This window comes from Pezoporus wallicus, unplaced genomic scaffold (assembly GCF_028554395.1).
Source record: "Pezoporus wallicus isolate ANWC-B61680 ecotype Strahan unplaced genomic scaffold, APGP_CSIRO_Pwel_v1 contig_5352, whole genome shotgun sequence".
NCBI classification, from domain to species: domain Eukaryota; kingdom Metazoa; phylum Chordata; class Aves; order Psittaciformes; family Psittacidae; genus Pezoporus; species Pezoporus wallicus.
In genome coordinates, this window is record NW_026639660.1 from 1,559,590 (window position 1) to 1,583,486 (window position 23,897).

The 23,897-nt window shown below is 45.1% G+C and overlaps 1 protein-coding gene across 1 annotated transcript in view; it reads left to right on the plus strand.

Annotated features, from left to right (window-relative positions):
* Positions 1 to 22,816, plus strand: part of VIT (vitrin) — a 35,261-nt gene extending 12,445 nt beyond the window's left edge. The window contains exons 7-18 of the mRNA XM_057415433.1: positions 1,631 to 1,831; positions 2,449 to 2,499; positions 7,358 to 7,396; positions 7,494 to 7,550; positions 8,151 to 8,213; positions 11,068 to 11,115; positions 14,809 to 14,871; positions 17,325 to 17,472; positions 17,660 to 17,763; positions 18,264 to 18,490; positions 20,465 to 20,978; positions 21,639 to 22,816. Of these exons, the coding sequence (XP_057271416.1) occupies positions 1,631 to 1,831; positions 2,449 to 2,499; positions 7,358 to 7,396; positions 7,494 to 7,550; positions 8,151 to 8,213; positions 11,068 to 11,115; positions 14,809 to 14,871; positions 17,325 to 17,472; positions 17,660 to 17,763; positions 18,264 to 18,490; positions 20,465 to 20,978; positions 21,639 to 21,817 (1,694 nt within the window). The 3' untranslated portion in view covers positions 21,818 to 22,816. The remainder of the gene's footprint in view (positions 1 to 1,630; positions 1,832 to 2,448; positions 2,500 to 7,357; positions 7,397 to 7,493; positions 7,551 to 8,150; positions 8,214 to 11,067; positions 11,116 to 14,808; positions 14,872 to 17,324; positions 17,473 to 17,659; positions 17,764 to 18,263; positions 18,491 to 20,464; positions 20,979 to 21,638) is intronic.
* Positions 22,817 to 23,897: the final 1,081 nt, after the last annotated feature.

The window sequence follows — 23,897 nt, forward strand, 5'->3', positions numbered from 1 at the left end:
TGAACTTCAGAAGCCTGCCATAAGGCTCTCAGCAATTTCCTATGCAGGCCACATGCTCTGTGAAGATGCTGTGATGGAGATGGGCACCCTGCCCACAGGAGCACTGGGAACAGCCAGCCCTGGAGAGCCCTTCTCTTATGTTAAAGGCTCTACCAGAAACCCAGCCAACAAGTACCAAAGCAACATCATTTCTGCAAACCCTTTGAAGATACTGTGAGAGAGATGGGCACCCTGCCCACAGAAGCACTGGGAACAACTAACTCTGTGAAGCCCTTCTCTTGTGTTAAAGGCTTCACCAGAAACCCAGCCAGAAAGCACCAAAGCAACATCTTTTCTCTGCTCTTACTGTGCTGCTTCCTTGGGTTTTCTGCTAATGCTGTTAGCTCCTATCTTCCTTGCTCCTTGCAGCCTGGGGTATAAAGCCCTGTTGCTTGCTCCTTGCTCCAGCAGCACCAGATTGCAGGGAAGACTCACTGTGCCCTCTGTCTTCTTTCTTTTAGAGCAGCAGTGTGGAGCAGGGCACTGCTCAGCCAAAGAGAGTCATTCATACTGATTTTTTCAGCTGAGTTGTTTTGTTTTTCTTCTGAGGTCCCTTTCAGCATTATCACATTAAAACTGCCTTGAGATCTGAGTTTTTCACTGCCTAGCATTAGGTGGCAATTAATCCACCAGACAGTTTCATGGCGATGCTTTGCAAAAGGAGAACATCCAGCAATAAAACACAAGCTTGTGCTGTGCAGCAGTGAATAGACTGCTCACCATTCCCTTTCAGTATACATAGTGTGTCAGGCCATCCCCACGACTATGGGCGAGAGGGAGGAGAGGAATAAGACTGAGGTGAACACGGAATATACAGATGGAGAAGATAATGGTGAAGGATCTTTTTTGAGATGATGACTTGAAAGAACTGTAAGCATTTTTAACAATTCATATAAGAATACTTAGGATGCAGATTTTGCAACTAGGATTGTCTCTGTTCTCACAACAGATGATACATTTTAAAAGTAGTAGCAACTGTGAGATGAGTCAAAGTTAGATGAAATTGGCATCTCCCAGGTGGTGTGCTCCTCCGCTCTCCTCATCCAAAGCCCTAACGCTCCCTGCTCTGGATCTGACCTGCTCCCTGTATCACCTTTACAAAAAATTGTGTTTCTGCCAAAAGCATTTCAGTTCTGTGGTGGGCAATGCATATTTTATTCTGATCTATGACTCAGAATGGCCATCTTTTATTGCCAGATGCCAGCAGATTTCCATTTATATGGACTTTCTAACTGCTTAATTGCGCTGAGAAAGATGATGGCAAAACAGAAACTGCAACTGTCTGGTTGAACCATTTCATAGCTCTGAGACATCTGTCAGGTTATTGGTGTTCCTGGCCAAAGAAGAAAAGTGTAGGGAAATCACTAAGGCTGCAACAGGCTGTTGTCAGCACCCTCCGGAGAGTGGTGTAATACTGTGTCACACAGGCATCTGTGCTACACATCCACACAGCAATAAAGGCATTAATGGCTCTACAGATGAGGATGCTTGTAGACATCTGAGAAGAACACCAGTGTCTGGGTTGCCTTAAATAGTGAGCATGGTTAATGATGTTTCCATGTATGTCACACATCCATCGATTTTCCTACAGGGGACACAGTCCACAAAGAATATCAAACATCTCCCGTGCCGACACCAGCTACACAAATGGCCACCACAACCACAACCCCAACAACCACGACAATGGATCCTTCTACCACAACGCCAAAGCCAACCACAACACCTGCAACAACCAGAACCCCAACAGTTGCAGCCAAGACTAGACCAGGACTGCATAGGGTCAGAGATATAGGTCAGTAGCAGGCATGTTTGCATTGCTTTCCTCCTGACCTACAGCTTCCCTAAAATTTAAAGGATAAGACATGCAGCTGAATATGCCATGATTTAGTGGATCATGAATTCAGAAATATTAGGAATGGATGGATATTAAAAAAAATTCCAGATGGGCTGGAGTTGTGCCTTTGAGATACATACAGAATTACTGTGTCTCACATAAACACAAGCTAGTGTAGATTTGCTGAGATGGGAGTTCATCTGCAGTAAAATTATGGCTAGTCTTTACCTTTAGATAAAATATATTGGCCTATAAGCTCTTCATCCTCAAATGCTGCCATGATTTTCAGGTATAGGGGTCAACAGAGAGTTCTTTGATTCATGTGTTTGGACTGAGAGTTCAACAAATAGATCAACTCATTTTAGAATTAATTTTGTGGTAACTTTCAATAAATGAAAGTTTTAATATTTTTTTGTAACAGCCTTTGGATTATAAAGATTAAAACACTGTGAAAGCATTCTCATATGATTTTTGAACACCAGTTTTTCCCTAATCTTTCCTTCTCCATTTATTCTTATTCCTTAACATTGGGCTTTTTTTTTCAATAGCTGAAAATTAAAATCTCTTATTTTTAGGTTCTAGCAGCGTTCACCCAGCATACTCATCTGTGGTAGCTGCAGCATCAAGTAAGTATGGTGAAGTAAGTATGCCACAAGACATGCAGTACAGTGTATTCTAAGGCAGCAATGAGTCAATAGCCTTTCAAGCCTCAGCAAACTCAGTGATTGGAACTAAGTCTGGATTTAAACTGAAAAATAGATGCTTGGCCTGAATGTCAGAGATGCTGATTGCCTACAGCTCTGGGGAAGCCTTTCTAGTGAATATCTGCATTTCAGCCTTGACAAATGCTGGGGTTTGCAGCACTTGAGACAAGCCTTGTGCTGTTTGAATCATGTTTTCCTATTGCTTCCTTCTTTTGCTCTCAAAGGGAGACTTGATTGAGTTGTAAGATAAATCATGCAAAGCGCTGCATAGCCATCTAAATTTAGGGCTCAGAGCTCTGAAATGCCGATTTATGTTAAACCAATGCTCTTTCAAAAACCCCAGGCTGTGGTTCTGAGCCTGGCATAAATGTGATGTTATTCCTGGCATACCACTTGTGTTATTGACAGCAGAGCTCAGGGCTCTGCATCTCAATGCAGAAGCCTGCTCCCATTCCAGCTCACAGCCTGCAATGCAAGTACTCCCCAAGCACAAATACAAGCTAGGTGAAAAATGGATTGAGAGCAGCCCTGAGGAGAAAGACTTGGTTGATTTACAAGTGTTGGTTTAGAAGAAGTTCAACATGATCCAGCAGCGTGTACTTGCAGCTCAGAAAGCCAACCGTATGCTGGGCTGCATCAAAAGGAATGTGATCAGGAGGTCAAGGGAGGTAACCCTGCCCTTCTACTCTGCTCTCATTAGCCCCCGACTTGAGTTCAGCTCTGCAGCCCCCAATGTAAGAAGGACATGCATCTGCTGGTGTGAGTCCAGAGGAGAGCAACAAAAAAGATCAGAGGGCTGAAGAACCTCTGCTGTGAAGACATGCTGAGAGAGCTGGGGTTGTACAGCCTGCAGAAAAAAAGGCTGTGGGGAGATCTTATATTAGCCTTCTAGTACCTAAAGGGGCCTACAAGAAACGTGGAGAGGGATTTTTTACAAGGGCATGTAGGGATAGGACAAGGGTGAATGGCTTTAAATTGAAAGAGGGAGATTTAGATTAGTTATTAGTAAAAGATTATTTACTATGAGGGTGGTGAGACACTGAACAGGTTGTACAGAGAATTTGTGGCTGCCCCATCCCTGGCAGTGTTCAAGGCCAGGTTGGATGGGGCTTTGAGCAACCTGATCTAGTGGGAGGTGTCCTGGCACACGGCAGGGGGGTTGGATCATGATCTTTTAATGTCCCTTCCAACCCAGACCATTCTATGATTCTGTGACTCTATTAAGAGTTGTTTCCCCATACAGTGTGTAGTTGGTTGGCTGTGTGGTCAAGTAAAGGAGATTATTTTTAACTGTTTACAAGTTTTTGGGCATGGGGATATGACAACTTTTGAATGAAAAGGTAGCTGGACCACCATTAAGTTTAATACTCTGCCACTGTTTCTGAGTGCCTTGAGCTCAGCTTTGCTCTCACATACATAACTGTGGATGTCCCTGCTGCCAAGTAATTCAGAGCCAAGCACATGGTAGAGCACAGAAGACGCCATTATTGTTTTTACTAGCAATTAGGAAACCCTGTTTGAGGCTCCCCAGTCAGAGATATACATTGAGGGCAAAGTTCTGGCAACACTGAAATCAGTGGGAGTAAGACCAAACCTTTGGTCAAAAAATTAGAATTAAAAAAAAATTAAAAAAAAAACCAAAACCAACAAAAACCACAACCTCAAAGCACTCACTTTTCACTGCATTGCAATTTGGATCCATCTCTCTTCAAAATTTTCTTTACTGAAGCCCTAAACACAAACTAACTCCCAAAAGATTAAAGTGGTCAGACTTACAAACATGTTATTGTGAGCTGGAGGAGTGGGGGAGACCTACTTCGGATTTTCTGATTCCACAGACTTCATTCCTAGGACCACGTCCAGCATGTCTGTACTCATGATGCAGCTTCCTGAATTCTCCTGATCCCTTCTTGATTCTAAAGAAGAACTGCCTTAAAAAACAAACAAACCAACCAACCAGAAAGGACAATTAGAGTTTTGGAGTGATGACCAGACACAAAGCAGTTTATCAGCTTTCTCTATCTGAGAAGCCTTCAGGATTCACTGCTATTGTTCAGACCTGAGTTTCTGATGATGCCATTGGCCACAACTGGAGCATGGCTTGACCGAGCAGAATCAAATGTTCTCCTGTCCATCTTGTCTCGCACGGACACACAGGGCACTGGTAGTTTGTCTGCAAAAGCCACTTCAAAAGTAAAAAACCTTGAAATAGAGCACAATCAAAATAAGCACAGCTGTGGCTGCTGTGAGCTCCTACATTTCCATTTCCAGCCACTGATACTGGCAAAAGTTCACAGTGGCAAAGGAAAAGCAGGATTTGCAGATTATAGCATTAGAGCAGGGCAAAACTCCTCCATCCTTGCTAGGGTTCTTTCCCTCTATCTTCAGTTTATCAAAGATACAGAAACAGGAAAAATACCTGAGGCTCTGCTCCATCACAGGACCCCTGCTTAAAAAGCTTGATGTGGCAAAACTGCTAAACGAAAACCCACTGATGTGACTAGCATGACATTTGACACCTTATTCCTATCTGCCCTGCTAGCAAGTGCAGCCCTTCACCAGTGCAGCATGCACTCCTGAGGGGGAAGCAGCAATGGAAGTGGGCTTTGAAAGTGGATGCAAACTCTCTCCTGCTCTGGGAGCAACTCTAAATTCAGTCGTGCTGTGGTATAATGCCAGCTTCTGCTTCTTTCTAACAGCAGTTAATCAAGCAGACTCCCAAGGGTCACAGACTTGCTTGCTCTCTCTCATCCCAACTTTTCAAGCAATCCTTTCTCACACAGCTGCTTGGTCCCTAGCTGAGGACTGGGAACAAATCACTGCTGCTGTGAACACTGCAATCAAAAGTCATGTCACACAGGCATGTTTTGTGCACAGAGTAGCTGTTTGCCTTCTCAAATGAGGTCCTATCGTTTGCAAGGTCCACTCCAAATTGCATTTCTCTCCACTGTCCCTATGCTTTACTGCCGCCATGCTTCCGTGCTTGCTACAGGACCAGCTCCCAACCAAGAGTTGCTTACTCCACTCCACTCTCATTTCTGACCCAGTTCTATGGTTTCCCGGAGTGACTGCCCAACCCCAGTGTGTCACAAGATTCTAGTCCTGCCTTAATCTCGAGCTTGCACAGAGTTCTGCTTTACTGAATACACATTCACATGCTGCAGGCTCAATGGCATCTCAGAGTTGAAGACCACAGAATTGCAACCCCAACCTCTCCCTCTCTACCACCACCATGTTCGCTCCAGCCAGCCAAAACATGGCAGAAACCAGCTTACTGTGGGGAAGCAGAGCAAGTGAGAAGGGCAAGGCCCAGCACAGTCAAAAGGAACATAGAGAGAAATCCATGTTGCTAACATGGGTGTGAAGGGTAGGGTTAATTCATTTTAAAAGTGGCATAAAATACTTCTGAAACAAAGCTGGTCTCTCTCTTACCCTCCTGTACGCTGTTGTTTCCACTGACCTTGTAAAGAGTGTTATATTCACACAGGGGCATGGTTGTGGCAAACAAGGTGAATTCTCAGGATCAGAGCTAATTTTCTTCCATCGCTTTGGCACATTCTGATCTCCCATGTGGAAGGCATGTCACACACAGCCCCATACAACTCTGCTAGACAGAGAGACTTGTCCCTCCACAGCCTGAAAACAGCCTGGGCTAGCTGCGGTCCATCTGGAGCCAGAGCTACAAGCTCATAGTTTAAAAGCATTGCCAGTTTCGGCAGATGAGCCTGTTACTTCCTCAAACAGGATCTCTTTGGCATGTGGAGTTTACAAGGTCTCTCAGGACAGCTCCTAGAAATCCCATCAAAAGGCTTTCAGCAGCCTATGAAGGTTCAAGTTTGGGTCAAACACAGACTATTTGCTGTTACTTAATTTTGCAGTATCAAGTTCCCAAGGAGCAGCAATTCCTGTTTTCTGAGACAACCATTCAAAATGGTCTCATTTATGATATCTTGAAGATAAAAATATCTCATAGGCCTTTATCCAGTGTTCACAGGAGCCAGCTAGAACATTCCTACTGATTTCACCAGGCTTTGGAATTAATCTTTCTGAAAAAACTAATGCATAAAGGCTTGTTAAAGGATAAGTTTGTTCACAAGCCTCTTAAGGATAATTAAGGAAAAGAGGGGCAAGATTAAAGACATGGTTTTCATCTGCAAATGCTTTGAGCCTTTAGTAGCTTTGAACAATGGGAATTTAATAACCCAATCACCTTTAAAAAAGCCTTTTGTGTAGACACTGGTGAAGACATTTCAAACACATGAATTCTCCCACATTATATTTGTCATTGTCTCATTATTTACAGTCTGCCTGCTTGCTTGTATTTCTCACACTCTTCAGAAAGGGTAGTATCTGTTCAGAGGAAAGGGAGTATTTGGGGTTTGGGGCACTTTTTTAACCTCCCTCACACAACCGGTACAACTGGATGGTACTGAAAATAGAAATAAACAAAGATAACCAGCATGAGTGACAGAAGGAAAGTCATAAGGGAAAGCAAATCACAGCAGTAACTACAAACCTTTTAAATGCAGACCTGTATAGTCATAACTGAAGTGAATGTTAAGTAGGCTAAACTACATGAGAGACAGAGCAAGGCAATCCTTCTTCATGTGGGTTCAAAATATATAGTTAACATCTAAGCAAATATATTAATAAAACTCTCTGTATATGAACCATTAACTCTGACAGCTATAAAATGAGACTGAGTGAAAAAGCCAGGTAGCAGTACCACTGAATCAAACATGGCCTAAATAACACTTTTCCATTTTTGGTGTTTACTTAGGACAGGTTCAGGCTGCCCAAGGAAGAGGACAGAACACAGGTATGTCTTAAATTAATAATGACTGGCAGAATTGTATTGTGAGAATATTAAACTTGTGTTTAAGTTACATATAGTAACCAATGTAATATTTTCAAAGCATTCAGGGGCACATCCACCTCTGCAAGTAACAGGAATATTTTAAGACCCAATACAGGTAAAGACATTACAATCCCTCCTCTGATTCCTCCCTATAGCTAGTCCCACCAGTCACATCTACTGTAGCGATGCACTGTTTTTCACTTCTAACCATATTCATAGCAGGACGTAGTTAGAACAGATATCACACTGGTTATTGTGTGACAATAGTGGAACTTTTAAGAAAAAAAATGAAAAAAGAATTATTAAACTTAGAATTGTTCTCAAATTTATATTCTAAACGCATTCATAAATGCCTTTTCTATAACATTAGCTGTTGCAAAATGAGAGGGAGATTTTGTGTAAATTTGGAGGATGAAGGCCTGACCCCAAGAGGAGACATGTGTTTTCAGTTTCCAGGCTCTGAGTGCGAGCTGCATCTCAGCATCAACTACCCCTTTTTCCAGTGCACCAGTGAATAGCGGCACTGTGCAGCCCCTACTAACATTAAACTCTTCTGCCTTTGCCACACTCTTTCAGCTTTCAAATTCTTCCTTTTCCATTTGGTTTGAAAACATGTGCAGAAAGACAGTTCAGGGCCACAGCATCCCTTGTGGTTGTGCTTCTCTCTCCTCACATGCTGGCATCTGACCTCTCGCCTCTTTGTTGGATCACACAGGTATTCAGCGCCAAGAGCCTGTTGCTGCTTTCCGGAGGGCTGATGGCTCCCCATCCCACCTGGGTGAGCAAGATTGCTAGCAGCAGGTTTTCTGCTCTCTTTTGTAGTTTTAGCTTCCCCAAATTAGCCCTCAGGCAGTACTGCAGAGCGGTTTTGTGAGTCCTGCCCTAGCTGCCACTTAGCAGCTTCTTGAATGTGAAAGGCAAATGACAGCTCAGTCACTGGCAGGCTGTCGTTTCAGGTCATGGGAATCAAAATCTACCACAGTGTTTGCAGTTTTCCTTATTTGTTAGTCAAAACAAGAAACAAAAAAACCAGCTCTGTGCAGCCTATGAGGTCTGCAATTTTTGCTAAATCTTCTCTTCCTGTTGTTGCCAGAAGCCTCCAGGCTCATTGGAACAGCAGAGATTGCCTTTAATGCCGAGGGTAGAAACATCACCTGTACTTCCCTTCCTCACTGGCTGTGCAATTCACCATCCTTCATCAGCAAGCAGCCCCATCAACAGGTGCTCTGCAAGGACACTGGCAACTTCCCAGGGCTACTGAGTGCTTAGTGCACTTAGAAACACTAAATCTCCCTTGACAGAACAGCAAAGTTTTTCAGAGACAGATTTTGACCAGGAGCACCCAGTGTGGAGTTGTGGGATGGGATCTGAGGCGGCAGCAAGACAGGCAGGGCTGCCCCTCACCGGCAAGGGTCACAGATGCAGAAAGCCCCAACAAGAAGAGCAGCGAGTCTGGTGATGGTACCCAGGGCCAGCCAGCAGCCCAGGCAAGTCCCCATTGATGAGACAAGTTTGACCAACTGAGGCAGGACACCAGCAAGGCAAGGTCAGGATCAGAACAGCAAGGTACAAGACTAGGCACAGGTATAAGGAGCAAAGGTGAGGGTGTGTTCACTTTCATGGGGTCCCCAAGCAGAGCAGGTGGAGGGTCCCACGGATGCTTCCCACAGCTCTTTCTCACACACAGCCCTTCTCACAGCTCCACCATGGTGCCCAAACCTGAGCCAAAGCGACAGAGCTGATCTTTAGCATGGGCTACCAGACCCCCTGGGGAGGGTGGGGATACAGCACATGAAGGTGCCCCTGGAGCCCTGAGAGCTTTGGTGAGGGTTGGAAGCAAAGAAGGGGCATTGCAGCAGGAGAGAGCAAAGTGGTTGTTGATACTGAGGTTAGAGGACATTATTATGCAGCAGGACTTTCTGGATAATACTGGCCAAGTAAGTTTTCCCAGCAATCTCCCCATCAAAAGGCAATTTGCAGTTTACCTAGTTGCAGCATACTTAAAATGGATACACTTCTTTCTAAGATTTACTGTGTTCACTCTTCTAGTTCTCTTCATTGTTTCAGCCACCTTCTTTTCCTTCTGGTTTCCCTCCGTTTTTATCTTTCTCAAGTTTTTTGGCCATACTGATGTCACAGCCACTTCTTTTTTTCCCAATCTCACTTTTTTCTGTGCTCTCCCAATTCACTTTGCCCCTGCAAAATCCAGCGCTCACCTTTGGAGGGGAGACTGGGGCAATATTTTCCTGAACAGCAGAGCAAATACATTGCCTGTAATCATGCCAGTCATGACAATGCTCTTATTATGTGACACCATATATAGGGTGGGGATACCCTGAAATGTTAGACCTGCCTTCCTGACAGGCTGAAATGGGAAGAGCCCTAACATCTGAACTGAAGGATTTGCTAGCTGATCCTCAGGCTAGCTGCATCTTTGCCAGAGAAACAGGGGAACATAGTGCTGAGTCTTGTTTAAATCAAAATCTGAGTTTGACCCCACCTAATGGCTTAAGGCACCTTAAGGTCCCCCCAGAAGTGATTGCAAAGCACAAATTTCCCATCATGAATGATTCTTTTTCCTTCATTACAGAACAAGAAGGAAAATATCCACAAACACATACTTGCCATATTCCCAATGAATCCTTATCTTTTTTTCAGGCGAGGTTTTGGCAGGTCAGATGTGCTGCTTCCAAGCAGTCAATTTTTAATGATCAAAGTGAAACTCCTGAGGAAGTCCTTGCTTGCTCGGAGAGTTGTGTTTCTTGATCCTACCAAGCGCGCATGTTGCTCTGCAAACAGCAGCAATCAGTTCTGTGGGTTTGGTGGGGCTCTCGAGGAACTTCCTCTCATCAGCTCAGGTTAGCAAAAGGGTGTGCTGGGAAAACACCCTCCTCACCACATCAGTTGCCTGTGCAGCTTCTCACAGCACGCTCTTCAGAAGGTCCCAACTCTTCCAAACTCTTGATAACGCGCATTAGCTCTCTTGAGTCAGTCCGTCTCTCACAGTCACCTAGCCCAGAATGTCTTGCAAGACAATTACACTGAAGAGTTGCTGTGGCAGTGTCTATTTTTTAAGACTGCAACAGCTTTATCTGACTGTAACCCAGAGCAAAACATCACTTCTTAGGAAAATTCTTCAACAGGCTCAAAACAAAGACACTTTGGGAGTTATTCGTGAAAGCAGCAATTCTGATGAAGTTTTCCATGTCTGATGAGCTGCAAGTAAAACATAGACAACTTCTTCGTGTTTGGATGGGATGAGGGGACAAAGGAATCTCTAAATGAGAGGTACTTGCAGATTTTCAGTGCAAAACAATCTAAGCCAAGCAAAAGTATACTCAAGTCAGTATATTTGCTCAGTATCAATGCAATTTAAAGGAACAAGACCAAATCAGATCTAAAGACGCATACTTAAAATCATAAGAAAAGATTAGTGCTCTGGAGGCAGTGATACGAGGCTCCTAAATATGGCTTGAAATGTGCACATAAAGGTTTCCAGGTTTCCTTAGCTCCTGGTTGTTAATGATAATTCACTGTGAGAAATGACTTTTCTAAAATGAGTCAGAACTTTGTCATTTCTAGTAATTCCACTATTTTAAGTAATATTTTTTCTTCTCTTTCATGTGTGAAAGCAATGGAAACAGACTTGTGGAAACCTGGATTGAGCCTTTTTGACACAGGTAAATATTTAAAATATCCAGTAACTAGTCTGGGAATAACTGGTTTCCATCACACGTGGGAAAAGTTAAATCTGTCCATCAGACCCATGACGCTGCTGATAACAATCTCATTTTAAAGAGTAATTACAGTGTTTAAAATTATGATCAAAGTATGTCATTTACATCTTAGTAGTTAAAATTATTTTGTTCTTGCATCAGTCTCGAATTCCTGCCTAAAGCAGGAGCAGAACAGATGAGCCCTGGAAGGAGTTGGCAGCTACACTGCAGCAAAGAGGTTCTAGCTGCTGAAATCCATTTGTAAATAATAAGGTATTTCGGGAATGCCACAGCTGGGACTACAGTCCACAGCTGCATTTTTCTGATGTCAATGTACTCAGGAAAGATTTTCAGGTAAGAACAGGAGGATTTAAGATGAGCTCGAAGAATAATAAGCATCATTGAAATTTTCTGACATTTTAGACTTAAAATTCATAATATGGAGATGACAACATTTTTATAATTACTGATAAGTGAGGGGGAAAATAACCCTACATTTGTATCAGGCTCAAATAGCAACAAGACCATGACTTGCACGACCCTTAATCAGGAGCAATTACCAACTACAGATTCTATGTGTTCAATATAGAACACATAGATGCCTTTCCTTAAAAAAATTTAAAGCAGACTGCATGAACTACAGGCCAGTTCATGACAGGATACTGTCTCTCTTATGAGGGGATGGACCATCCAATGTAAGATGTCTTTTCCATCACCAGTTTTACTGCTGAAGAGGGCTTTGCTGGTGGTCCTTACAAAGACCATTCCCTTGAACACTCTGCTTACTTCAAAGCTGAGGCATGACTAATCCTTGTAGTGGCTGTGATGAGCAGCATAGCCCATATGCATTAGCTTGCAAATACAGTGGCAGCACCAGTGGCTGTTGAGTCACAATTTGCATCGTCCCAGACAGGAACAGAGATCCCTTCTCCAGCCTGAGCCAAAGGGAGGAAGCGTTTCTGTCCTCTGTAGCTTAAGCCAGCAGTGTGCTTATTCAGAAAAAGCAACAGCACCAGACCCAGGAGTGGAGAGGGGTATTTTAAGGCAGAAACTGACAGATTGCATCAAATGCAATGAGAGGTTGTGCATGGGGGAAGGGATGTTGTATTAATAGTTTCTCAGCAACTGAACTGCCTGCATAGACTACTGTGATAAAGCCTGATGAATTCAGATTGTCACTTCAAAGGAATGCTTTCTGGCATGGATGTACTCACTGTTGCCTTACTTAAATGAATGGGAAGTTTAATCAGCATGGACAGCTGTGACAATCAGTGAAGGGAACTTTAATTAGCATGGAGTAGACTGCCCATGCAGTGAGTTGAAATTCCCATGGCAATAACAACATTAAATTGGACTGGCAGGACAGGGAGGCCCATAGAGACTGACCACCTCCCCAATTAGTTGAGGAAGATTATTTGGTGGGTGACCTTATTGTTACACTAAGCACAAATCAGGCGCTGACCCATAACCTTCAAGAACTGGTAATTGCAGTGGCAAATAACAATGAAAAGTGCTGCATTGCCTACACTTGGGGTTTCCACTGTGGCAAAGGTAATGTCAGCTGTATGCCTAGGTAGAGGAATATGGATTTGATTGGATGCAGATAAATGCATGCTAAACCTATGAATTAGTTTCCTTATACAATATAGTTACTAAAATGAATAGCTCATATTAATATCTAATTTCACCACAGTGTTAAATCCACCTACTTTCTGTTCTGCAAGTAAGGCATATATGGAATACCAAACCAGCACATGTGAGGTGTGTGGTGCACAAGCTGCAGGATAAAGTATGGCTTTGGTCTATTACTGAGGAACTGTTATGTGCACATGTAATTAAAGCCTATACTTGAACAGTCAGGAGGGCAAGCTGTGGGCCATTTCAGGTTGTAAATTAAAAAACCACAACCATTCTCATCTGTATGGCTGACCAAGGGAGACTATATACAAGTCCAGCTCATTGCTTCCTTTCTCTCTCATGTCACCCGTAACTTCTGCACTAGATAAACCCTCCAGAAGGCAGCACTGCCAGCAGAAAGAGTGAACTTGCCTCCAGACACCCTCTGCCCATGCACCAAGGGTTGGGCTTCATCAGGGAGCTGGTCAAGCCCATCATTTTCTTTCTGCTCAGTTTAATTTGGCCTTTTACCCCTTCCCCTTGAATTCCACCAACATCAGGAAGGCAGAAGGGCAAGATGGCAGGACAGGAGCAGGAGAGAGGAGGAGGGCTCAGCCTTGGGTAGTGGGGCTAGTTTGCGCCACCTGAAAGCGTTCACGGGATTGTGCCTACAGGCATTTACACGCAGGCAAAGTAAGGGCAAAGAGGGAACCCTGGCAAATCATACAGTCAAACTATTGCTCTCCCAGGTTTGGCGGCTGTGGCTGCTGGTGAAACAGCCAGAAGGGTTGGTAGATGTGAGCGCACAGTTCAGCCTCAGGCTGCAAGAAACGCTTAGCCCTGTGGCCACTTCCTTCAAAGTATTCCTTCTATCACATTTACGTGATCTCTGCTGATGTCCCTTTGCCACCTGCTCTCTTTACATACACCAGTGCCCTCATGCCTGGCTACTGTGGAGAGACCAACTATTTCTATATTAATCTCACGTTTTCTAAAGTTACCTTTTTACTGTCCCTCTGAAGTCCGCAGTCTTTCCTTGGTGTATTTGGTGATGAAGCTTTAAGGCAGTTTTTCGTCTTTATTTTATAAAAATTAATAAGCAGTTTACAAAAAATAGTAACTTGTTCTGCTGCTCTTTTGACCAACATTTCCTCAGTGAGTATGCAGTTTGGGGCTTGTCTGATCATTACTGTCTCTTCTGAGGATTACCCCAGCTAAACCCCCTTAATCCTGTCATGCTGTAGTGAAAAGAAACAGCTCATTGCTGTTGCTCAGGAGGGAGATGCTGTACTGTAGGAGACTTTCACCAGACATTCAAGCCATGAGTGAAATTCAGCCACCAGCCTGATGATGCCCCGTGAGCCAGTGCATCACACAAAGATAAAAGCCTTCCCAAGGCTGCTACAATCTAAATATCTTAGCTGGGGTCTCAGCTACAACCCATTAGTGACCCATAAGACTGTTTCCTATGACTTGACTGTAGCTCTCTGTCACCATTTGCCCTGTTTCTTTTGTGCTTTCCAAAGTAACCCAGTCCTCCAGGAGCACCTGAGGAGCTGTGGCGTGTGTTGCTTTCCCAAGTGTAACGCGGTGGGGTGAGTCACTGCCAGTACCTTCCCCCCCAGACAGAAAAGCAACATGTTAAATCTGTCACTCATCTGCTTCGGATGTTGTGCAGCTCATTGTAAAGCACAGGGGCAAAGTGCTAAAGGCCACCACCCCACAGCATGGCCATCAGCCTCTGCACCTGATTGTACTTGTGCATGCTGCTTTCAAGCCTTTGTACTGGGGGCACTGACTCGCAAAGGGGAGTCGAAGCTGGTGCTTGCAGAAATTTTGGTGACCTGTGCTCTTGTTTTATCCTAGAGGAGATGTAGGTGGAAAAACGTAAGCTCTACGGATGTGCTCTCCATCCTTGCTTCCTTCCCACATCAATCCTCAGGCCAGGGGGACTCTACAGCTACCCCATTGCCTGCTTCCATCCAGAGCAAGGGCAGTCACCAAGCACATATTGATGGAGCCTTTCCTTCCTCTCTCTAGGCTTCAGTTCAAAGGAAGAATTGAATCCGAAGCCACTGGAGTCCATCTCCCAGGGGAACCCAAGTACGTACTTCAGACTTAATTTCATAATTAAGCAATATCATTCTAATAATTATACAGTGCTAGAATGCATTCAAATTAAAATAGCAAAAGGTTTTCAAGAAAGCCTAAGAAACCCGAGGAATGCATTTTTTCCTTGCAGAGGAACAGTGAGCGCTGTACACCGACCCCTCTCATACACATAGTGGGGTTTGCTTCTATAGGAAAGGAAATAACAACCAAGATTTAGCTTACCTGCACAGGGAGATGGTGGCTGCTCACCGCTACCTCTTCTGGGCAGTATCAGCTCCACCTTCCTTGGGCATAGAGCTTCTTTCAGGGATTTTGATGGTACAGGACAACAAACCCATGTGTTGGGGCCAGGGTTAGATGAGCAATTTGCCCATTAACTCATCTTTAGAGTGGAAGGAGAAAGAGGGAGCAAGTTCTGAGTGAAGATGTGGGGTTGTCTGCCACCTCCTCATGGGAAACCGCCCTGAGAAGGGGCTTCACCCTCCCACCAGCGCCTAGGTCCTCTCTTGCCCATCCTCCAGCGACTGAATGCTGTCTCTTGCAGAACTGTCATTTCAAGGTCTCTTTACATTAACAACTACTAACCACTGAACCAAATGTCTATATATTCCCAGGCACTTCTCCTAATACTTAGCAGTATTTTTTTTCCTTATAAATAAAGAAGAGAAGGGGAAGGATCTGCCTTATAGACAGACCCAACTGCACTGCAGGAAAGCAGAACTCCATGTAGCAGAGACACAGGCAAGCACAGCTGTTTCCAGCAGTTGAACTGAAATAAGTCACACCAAAATTGAAACGCTCATCCTGTTCTAGGATCATAAAAGCGGTAATTCAGATCTTGCCTCCCTGTAAAGCAGAAAGCGCTCAGCTCCCTACAGAGCACCTTTAGCCGGTGCTCTTGCAGAGTCCTGCTAATGTTCCAGCATCAAAATACTGCTGTTGTCTGACTCCTCCCCAGAAATTAAGTCTATATGTAAGTGTATGTAAATCTTTGCATGCCAGGAACCTGCTGGCTAACAAACCCCCCACTTTCCACATATAGAGCATGGTGTAGCTCCCACTGAAGGACAAGAAACCGAGGAAAGCTTGGCTGTTAATTAAGGCATTATTTGTTGTGGGTTCCCGGCCTTGCGTCACGATCTGCTGCGAACAAACGCGGTTCTCAGTCACGCTTCTATAACTCAGCATTATTAAACCTAGAAAAACAGACAGCTACAGGAGAAAAAATTGAAGGTAATGAGATGGGAGGCAGTTGCATAAGCCAGTAAGAACAATCAGCGCTTTGTAGCCTTCGGGCTACCTAATGATTAAAATACACTATTTTGGACAATCTGATTTCCATCACCAAACGGAAATCAAGAGATGGGGATGACCCAGACACCGGAGGGGGAAAATGTTAATTAGCGCTCTGGTTAAGCCAAATTTCAATCCCGCTCCTGGTTGCGGCCTAACCGATGAATGTTTTACTATTAACTTGCAGACACGTAAAAGCAGGCTGGCAGCGATGAAGACAGCATTCACAGAAGCACAAAGATGAGGCTCATCTATGTCATTAGAGGGAAGAGGTTGTTTGGGTGCAGGCACAGCTTTTCTAGAATATTGTTTTCAGCCCAGAGAGGCAACACAATGCTGCTGCTGCTGCACACACAGGTACAAGCCCAGAGCTACATGCAAAGAGTCCCCACTTAGTCTGAACACAGCAAGTGAATCATCATCCCCCATTAGCTCCAGCCCAGAATGAAGTTGTTGAATGATTTTCATTCAGAAGTGCAGAGTTGCCAGGATTGCTGTCAGCAGCTCCTTGAAGAGACCCCACATGTTCTGTGCACTGAGGCATTCCCGGCATCACACATTTTAGGAACTGAGTGGGTCTTCCCTCCCTCCTGAGCAGCATTAACACAGTGCGTAAGGAACTAACTGCTCCTGTTACATCCAGTATACCAATTAAGTCCACAAAAGTATAACCAAGGAAATCCCTGTAGTCTGTGCTCTGCAGGTGTCCAGACCACAAAATCCAAGTGTTATGCCTGGCTTTACAAAATCTCACCACCTCTAGGCTGTGAATAAAGGGGGCTGAGCCCAAGCCATGGCTTTGAGGGAACATGGTATGAGCCAGCTTGCTCCTGCATGGCTGACCTTTCCCCCCTAGCCTCCAAACATGGTACTCCCAAAGCTCACCCTTGGGAGCAGCCTCTTGCCCTTTTATCACACAGACAGGCTTGGATGTTGTATGGGAGAAAATCATGCCAAGGACTTCAGTTACCAGAGAGCAACACAGACTTGAGTCCCCAGCTGTGACTTGTCCTTGTCAAAGGCCTTTTAGTAGAGCTTGCACAGCAGTACAAGCCACTGGATGCAGGCTTTTTAAGCTTTTGCTCCTCACAAGAAGCACAGCTATCAGAAAGGACTAAAAGTATTCTCTGTGTTTCTGTGTCTCTCCTCAGACTGCAAGATTGATTTGTCCTTCTTGATGGATGGGAGCTGGAGCATTGGTAAACGCCGCTTTCAGCTCCAGAAGCGGTTCCTTGGTAACGTGGCTCAAGCCCTTGGCATTGGCAGTGCTGGTCCTCTGATGGGCATCGTTCAGTACGGGTAAGAGCTTCTCCCTTTGCCACAGGGCACAACCACACACTGGCTGCTGTAGCTCTGCAGCTGACACATGCTAAACGTCTCACTCCATCTTGAACTCAGGAGCCAGGTAGCACAGACAGGTCCTACAGCTTTTGTATTGTTACATGTGAACCAGAAAACTGACAGCTGCTCTCATTTCTTCTTTCAGCGATGACCCTTCCACAGAGTTTAACTTAAAAACTCATACCAACTCCAAGGACCTAAGAAACGCCATTGAGAAAATCCCACAGAGAGGTGGACTTTCCAACGCTGGTAGGTGATGGGGCTGCTTGCACATCCTCAGCTCAGGGAGGGCTCCAGAGCCTGAGCTGTAGAGAGCCCACACCTCACTGAGTGTGGAGGCTGTGACTGAACAGTGCTCACCCCTCGGGCAGGGCTGGAGAGCAAGTACCACCCTCCATGACCTTCCTGTGCTTGTCCAGGGCACTGTGAGCACATCACAAGTGGACAGGATTCACCTTTCTCCTCAAGAGCAGGACACGTCAGGGATCCTTGCTAACCCAGCTTGTCACCCTAGCCCCTATGGGATACAAGGAGGGGATGAATGGGCTTCAGTATAGGAGGGCACAGGAGGCACTGGCACTAACACCAGCAACCTTCCCTCCTGCTTGCACAGCCACTGAAACCACTTTCTCCAGCTGCTGGCAGGGCTCCACAACTTGAATCAGCTCTCTGCCCACCAGTTCATGAGGTATTATCAGGCAGAGTGCTTCCAGACCTGTAACTCATCCTCATCTCCTCTCTTATTCCAGGGAAGGCACTTTCATTTGTTAACAAAAACTTCTTTTTGGATGCTAATGGAAACCGAGGTGGAGCACCAAATGTGGTTGTAGTGGTGGTGGATGGGTGGCCAACTGACCAAGTGGAGGAGGCCTCCAGGCTGGCCAGAGAATCAGGGATCAACATTTTCTTTGTCACTGTTGAAGCAGCTACTGAAATTGAGAAGCAGAACGTTATCGAACCAAACTTTGTGGACAAGGTACTTACTGGGCTGGGCTCTGGCCAGAAGCTTGGCTCTGACTGCATTTTCCAGGCTGTTTCCTTCAGGGCATCTCCCTTTCCTTCTTAGCACTTACGGTTATTTCTTGTCCTACTTATTCTGTACTGAGGGCTCTTGTATGAAGAGCCAGGCAGCAATACTGAAGTCAGAACTGGGATGAAGCCAGTGAAGTTCTGGTTTGAGGTGCATCATGGACCAAATGGCTTTTTGCTGACTAAACACTGGCACAAACCTGCGGCCATACTGAGGTGAGAGTTTCTACACATACACAGTGGCATGACAAAGCACAGTTGCAGCCTGAGCTTTCCACAAGCTGCCTGCTGCGCATCTCTCACCCGGCAAAGGCCGAGGATCCCTGTCAACCTAATGCCAGCGTTGCATTTACAAGTGTCCCATACGTGCAAACACTGGGACGTTCCCAACACAGGCGCACCCCAGTTGTTCGGCTATGCTGGATAACTGTTTCCACTGTTGACCTGATGCAGGTTATTTTTGTCTTCCCTGTTTCTGCTGCTGTGTACTTCATGGTAGCACTTGGAAAAAGAGTAAATCCCTGCCATGCGCAGCAAAAAGAGAGAACACAAGCCTTGAGCGATTTATTTTTGGCTCCAATGGTTGCTGTCTGCTTAACAGTGCTTCAGGGCAAGCTGGCACCCAGTTACGGCAGGAGGTATCTACCAAGTGCCAGACAAGGCTGGACTCAAGGAAGCAGGGTCAAGTTATCTGGTATTTTCAGAAAACAGATGCCCATCTGAGCTGTGCTGCTCTGCCGTGAAATAAATCTTAAATGAGTTCCAGGGCTGCTCCAGTGAGCTGTGCTGTCTCTGGGCAGCATTTAATTGGATTGTAGTCTTATTTCCATTTAATGTATTTAAAAGAGCAAAGCTACAGTGAGTCTCTGCAAACCTGCCAAGGACACAGCAGAAGTGGGAGTAGAGTGGGCTCAGAACAGGAAGGTGAAGAGGGAATGGTGACTTGATATTGCTGTATGGTAACACTAAAACAGCAGCGACACAGTAAAGACAAGAGCAGGACATGGTGAGAAGCCCATGCTGTTGGGAATCCTAACTCCCTTGGATCTGTTAGGCGACATGCACGTCAAGACCAGGCACCGAGAAAACAGTGCCTCTGTCTTGAAACACACACACAGAGAAAGTTGATACATAAAGCCTGCCTTAACAAAATACTCTTGCCCAGAGATACAAGCATTAGCATTTAAAAGGCGCTAAAGCCAAGGACAATGTGATCCAGCTTGTCCCCCACTACCTCACAGTGGACTTCTCCGACTCCCTCTTCTGTGCCACCCCTAATTTCTACCCCTACTCCCCTAATTCCCACTAACCCTACAGAAGACTCCTGCAGATCTGCTCCCTACAAATACTGAGTTATAAAGACCTGTTTTACTACGTAGCAGTGCCAGCATAATCTTTATGGGCTTTTTGCATTTTTACCAAAATTTCCTGGTTTTTGTTTAGAAGAGTATGGACCCAAGAGTAACCCAACTTTAGTCCCAGGTTTCAGTTCAAGGTGGTAGGCCTTGTTAGCAGGCAACGTTTTCCTTGTTGTCCACTGACAAATGTACAGGTTCCCAAGATGCCCACTGGAGCCACACTAGCAGCAGCTCTGTGATATGGATGCTTTTTCTGTGAACAATATAACTCCTCTAAAACGTCCTGACAGGTGGCAAACTCTCTTACTACATTTCTTTTGCTACTAGAATATGAGCTGCATCCCACAGCTTTAAAAAAAGGCAGGAAAAACTGCCTCGTTACACAAGTATGTGTGATGTTAGTGACATAATTTCCCAGGGAAGCAGATGGTGACTGGAGGAGAGGCCATTTCAGACTCCAGCATTCCTCCTTCCGGGAGCCTATATTTACAGTTTAGCTGCACACCCCAGCTGAAACAGGCAGACCAAATTTCCACAGCATTCATCCTTGTGTTGCCTTGCAGGCAGTGTGCAGGACAAATGGTTTCTACTCCATCAACGTGCCCAGCTGGTTCAGCCTACACAAGGTGGTCCAGCCCCTGGTGAAGCGGGTCTGTGACACCGACCGGCTGGCCTGCAGCAAGACGTGCCTCAATTCAGCTGACATCGGTTTCGTAATCGACGGCTCCAGCAGCGTCGGCACCGGCAACTTCCGCACAGTGCTGCAGTTTGTAGCCAACATCAGCAAGGAGTTTGAGATTTCGGACACCGACACCCGCATCGGGGCTGTTCAGTACACCTATGAGCAAAGGCTTGAGTTCAGCTTCGACAAGTACAGCACGAAGCAGGACGTGCTGAACGCTATCAAAATGATCAGTTACTGGAGCGGCGGGACCAGCACGGGAGCAGCCATCAGCTACGCCACAGAGCAGCTGTTCAGCAAATCCAAACCCAACAAACGGAAGATCATGATTCTCATCACAGATGGCAGGTCTTACGACGATGTCAGCGTGCCGGCCATGGCAGCTCACCAAAATGGTAAGCTATTCTCTGCTACCTGCTCTCCTCAGGTGCCTCAGCACCAGAGAAATGCAGTTTGATACAATTTGAAGACACTGGATGAAACTTTGTGAAGGAAAAGTAGCATCTTAACCCTGGGGTCTCATTGAGCTCTAACAAGACCAGCATCTGTTTAACAACTTAATGAGGAACTTCAGGAAAAACAAAAAGCAACAACCAACCAACCAAAACTAACCCAGCGACAAATCCAACACACATAAATCTAGCAAAAACCAGCTATGTCTAGGAGATGTCAATGGATTTCTACTGTCTTAGACAAGAAGCCTCCTTTAGCTTTCCAGTCAGGACAGTCATATATCTTCCAACACAACTGTAAGGTATTTGCATCAGAACAAGAACCTTTTGCTCAGGAGCCTGTTGTTCAGACCCAGAGCAGAAGCTTGACTGTTGTTTCAACCTTTCTGTTCTTGGCAAAACATAATCCAAAAGTACAAACTAGACCCTTCCTCCAATTGAAAATATCATTTTCATGCAGACAGTGAGCACTGAACTCACTGCCCACATTTTTGTGGCCAGGCAGTTATGTCTTATTGTAACTGTCTTTGTACCGGTATTGGTCTTGCATCAAATTTAACACAATGACAGCTTTTTTGCTCATTCTAAACTGTTTCTTTTCAGGAGTTATAGCTTACTCCATTGGAATTGCTTGGGCAGCCCAAGATGAACTGGAAGCCATCGCAACGGACCCCGATAAGGAGCATTCTTTCTTCGTGGATGAATTTGACAACCTCTACCGCTTCGTTAATCAGCTCATCCAAAACATTTGCACAGAATTTAATTCCCAGCCACGGAACTGATGGACTCAGGCAAGGCAGGACCTGTGGGCACCAAGCTGAAGGCACACCAAGTGCCACAGGAGTAATGCCAGCCCCCAGTTCAAGAAATACTGGAGGTGTTTTTCTCTGGCACTTTCTAGTCAGCAAGGTTCATTGCAGCTCTGTCCCTGTGCATGATAGCGCTCTGTGTAGGCTGTTCATTATATTTTTCTTTCCTTGCGGGCTTCAGAAATTCTGATTTGGATGGATAGCAAAAGAGGCAGTAAACATAGCGGAAATAACTGGAGCTGTTTGAAAAGCTGCTTCCAGTCTAGAGCCTTGGCTTATCCAATTCCCAAGTTCGGGCACACACAAGCTCCTTTAAAAGCACCACCTCCCTCCTGAAGTGCCCAGGTTCCTTCAGAGAGCAGCCTCAGCTGCTGCAGCAGAAGCACCTCTGTGTGGCACTGCCCACCAGGTGACACCCAGGGCAGGGCTGAAATACCAGACACCTTTTTGGGGGGAAAGGAGGGCACATAACTCGAATTTGAGTGCCTCCTTAAAAGCAGGCGCCCTCTCCATACAGCTGTCTTGCCAGCAGGTTAAGCTTCAGCTAGTGTGAACTCAAGCATTGAGATTTACCCAAACTCAGAGACTGGAAAGCAAGTGAGAGGAACAAGTCAAGCTGTGGGATCCTGCAGTCATTTGTCAACCCCAATAAAGCCCAAAATCCACAAAGCAGACAACACGCAGAAACTGAAATCTAGTCTCCTACAGCACTGTATTAGTATTTGATTTTGAGAAGTGCCTTTTCCCTTTAGCTCTGTTGCTCCACTCCTGTACATCCCAAGGCCTGCAAAACCACAGGAGAGCTGCCAGGACAGAGGATACACTGAGAAAAATGGTGGGTTTAAGTTGCTTGCAATCAGAAAAGCATTTGAGACCCACTGCTCTATCGTTAAACCACAGCTCAGAACAGCTCACAGCAGTCTCTAGTGTGAGGAGAGCTATTCAAAAGCCATTAACAGGATTTAAGAGGTAAGTTCTGTATTACACACTGGGAAAAACAGCATTTTGAGCATTTACAGACACCCGTTTTCAGATTTGGGATTGACTTCTGTTTTATGGATTGATTTCAAAGTGAACCTATGACAGCCCTGGACTGTTCAAAACATACGGTTGTTTCTGAAGGGATGAACTAGCTGTATCACTGTCAGTAAGGGAGGAGCGACACATTAAAAGGGCCAAAAGAATTGCACTTTGGTTAGGAAGCAGCCGTTACTGGTAATGTTTCCACCCAATATAATTTAAGAAAATATGTTCATTGAGCAAAGTTATCGAAGGAAATGGGCGGAGTTCCAGAGCCAATAGAAATGTGAGCGTTCATGTACTTATGGAAGTCGAAGCCACACCGCATCAGGCTTGTGGAACTAAACACAAACTGGGAAGGAATTAAAACTCAAATTTCACATCTTACAAAGCAAGCTTTTAATAGCATTCCTAGTTTTAATAGCCATGACCCAGGATGTTTATTATTAACATAAAAATGTTAATTGAAGTGAATTGCCATAAGGGAGACTCCTTTCCAACAGTAAAAGTAGCACAACTGTTACATTTGGAAATACAACTGAAGTAGCCCCAAAATTACCCATTAATTAAGCACAATGCAAACTAATGAGAATGTTAGGAGTCTACATGGTCTCCCTGGTGAGGTAACATAAATCAGGCTGTGGTCTCTTCTAGAGGGCCCTTCAAACCAATCCTGCACGGAACAGTGGTTTTACACAGGGAAAGTTCAGATCTTCCCCTCAGAAGAAAAATTCAGTTCCAGCTTTTACTGATCATCATCAACACCACAATGCTACCCAGACAGAAGACACAGGGCACTTCCAAAACAAAGACAAAATATATTTGTACACAGAGTTTCTAATGCTAATCTCTGCTGCTGCACTTCAACAGTGATAGCTTCCTGGCTGCAAAAAAAAGTAAAGATAAAGGATAGAGAGCAATGTAGAAGCAGAGCAGCCCTGATACCCCCATCTCCTGACCCACCTCCCTCACTACCATTCTATCGGAAGCATCTTTCTCTGTCAAGAAGGGACATTACATGGGCTGGACAAAA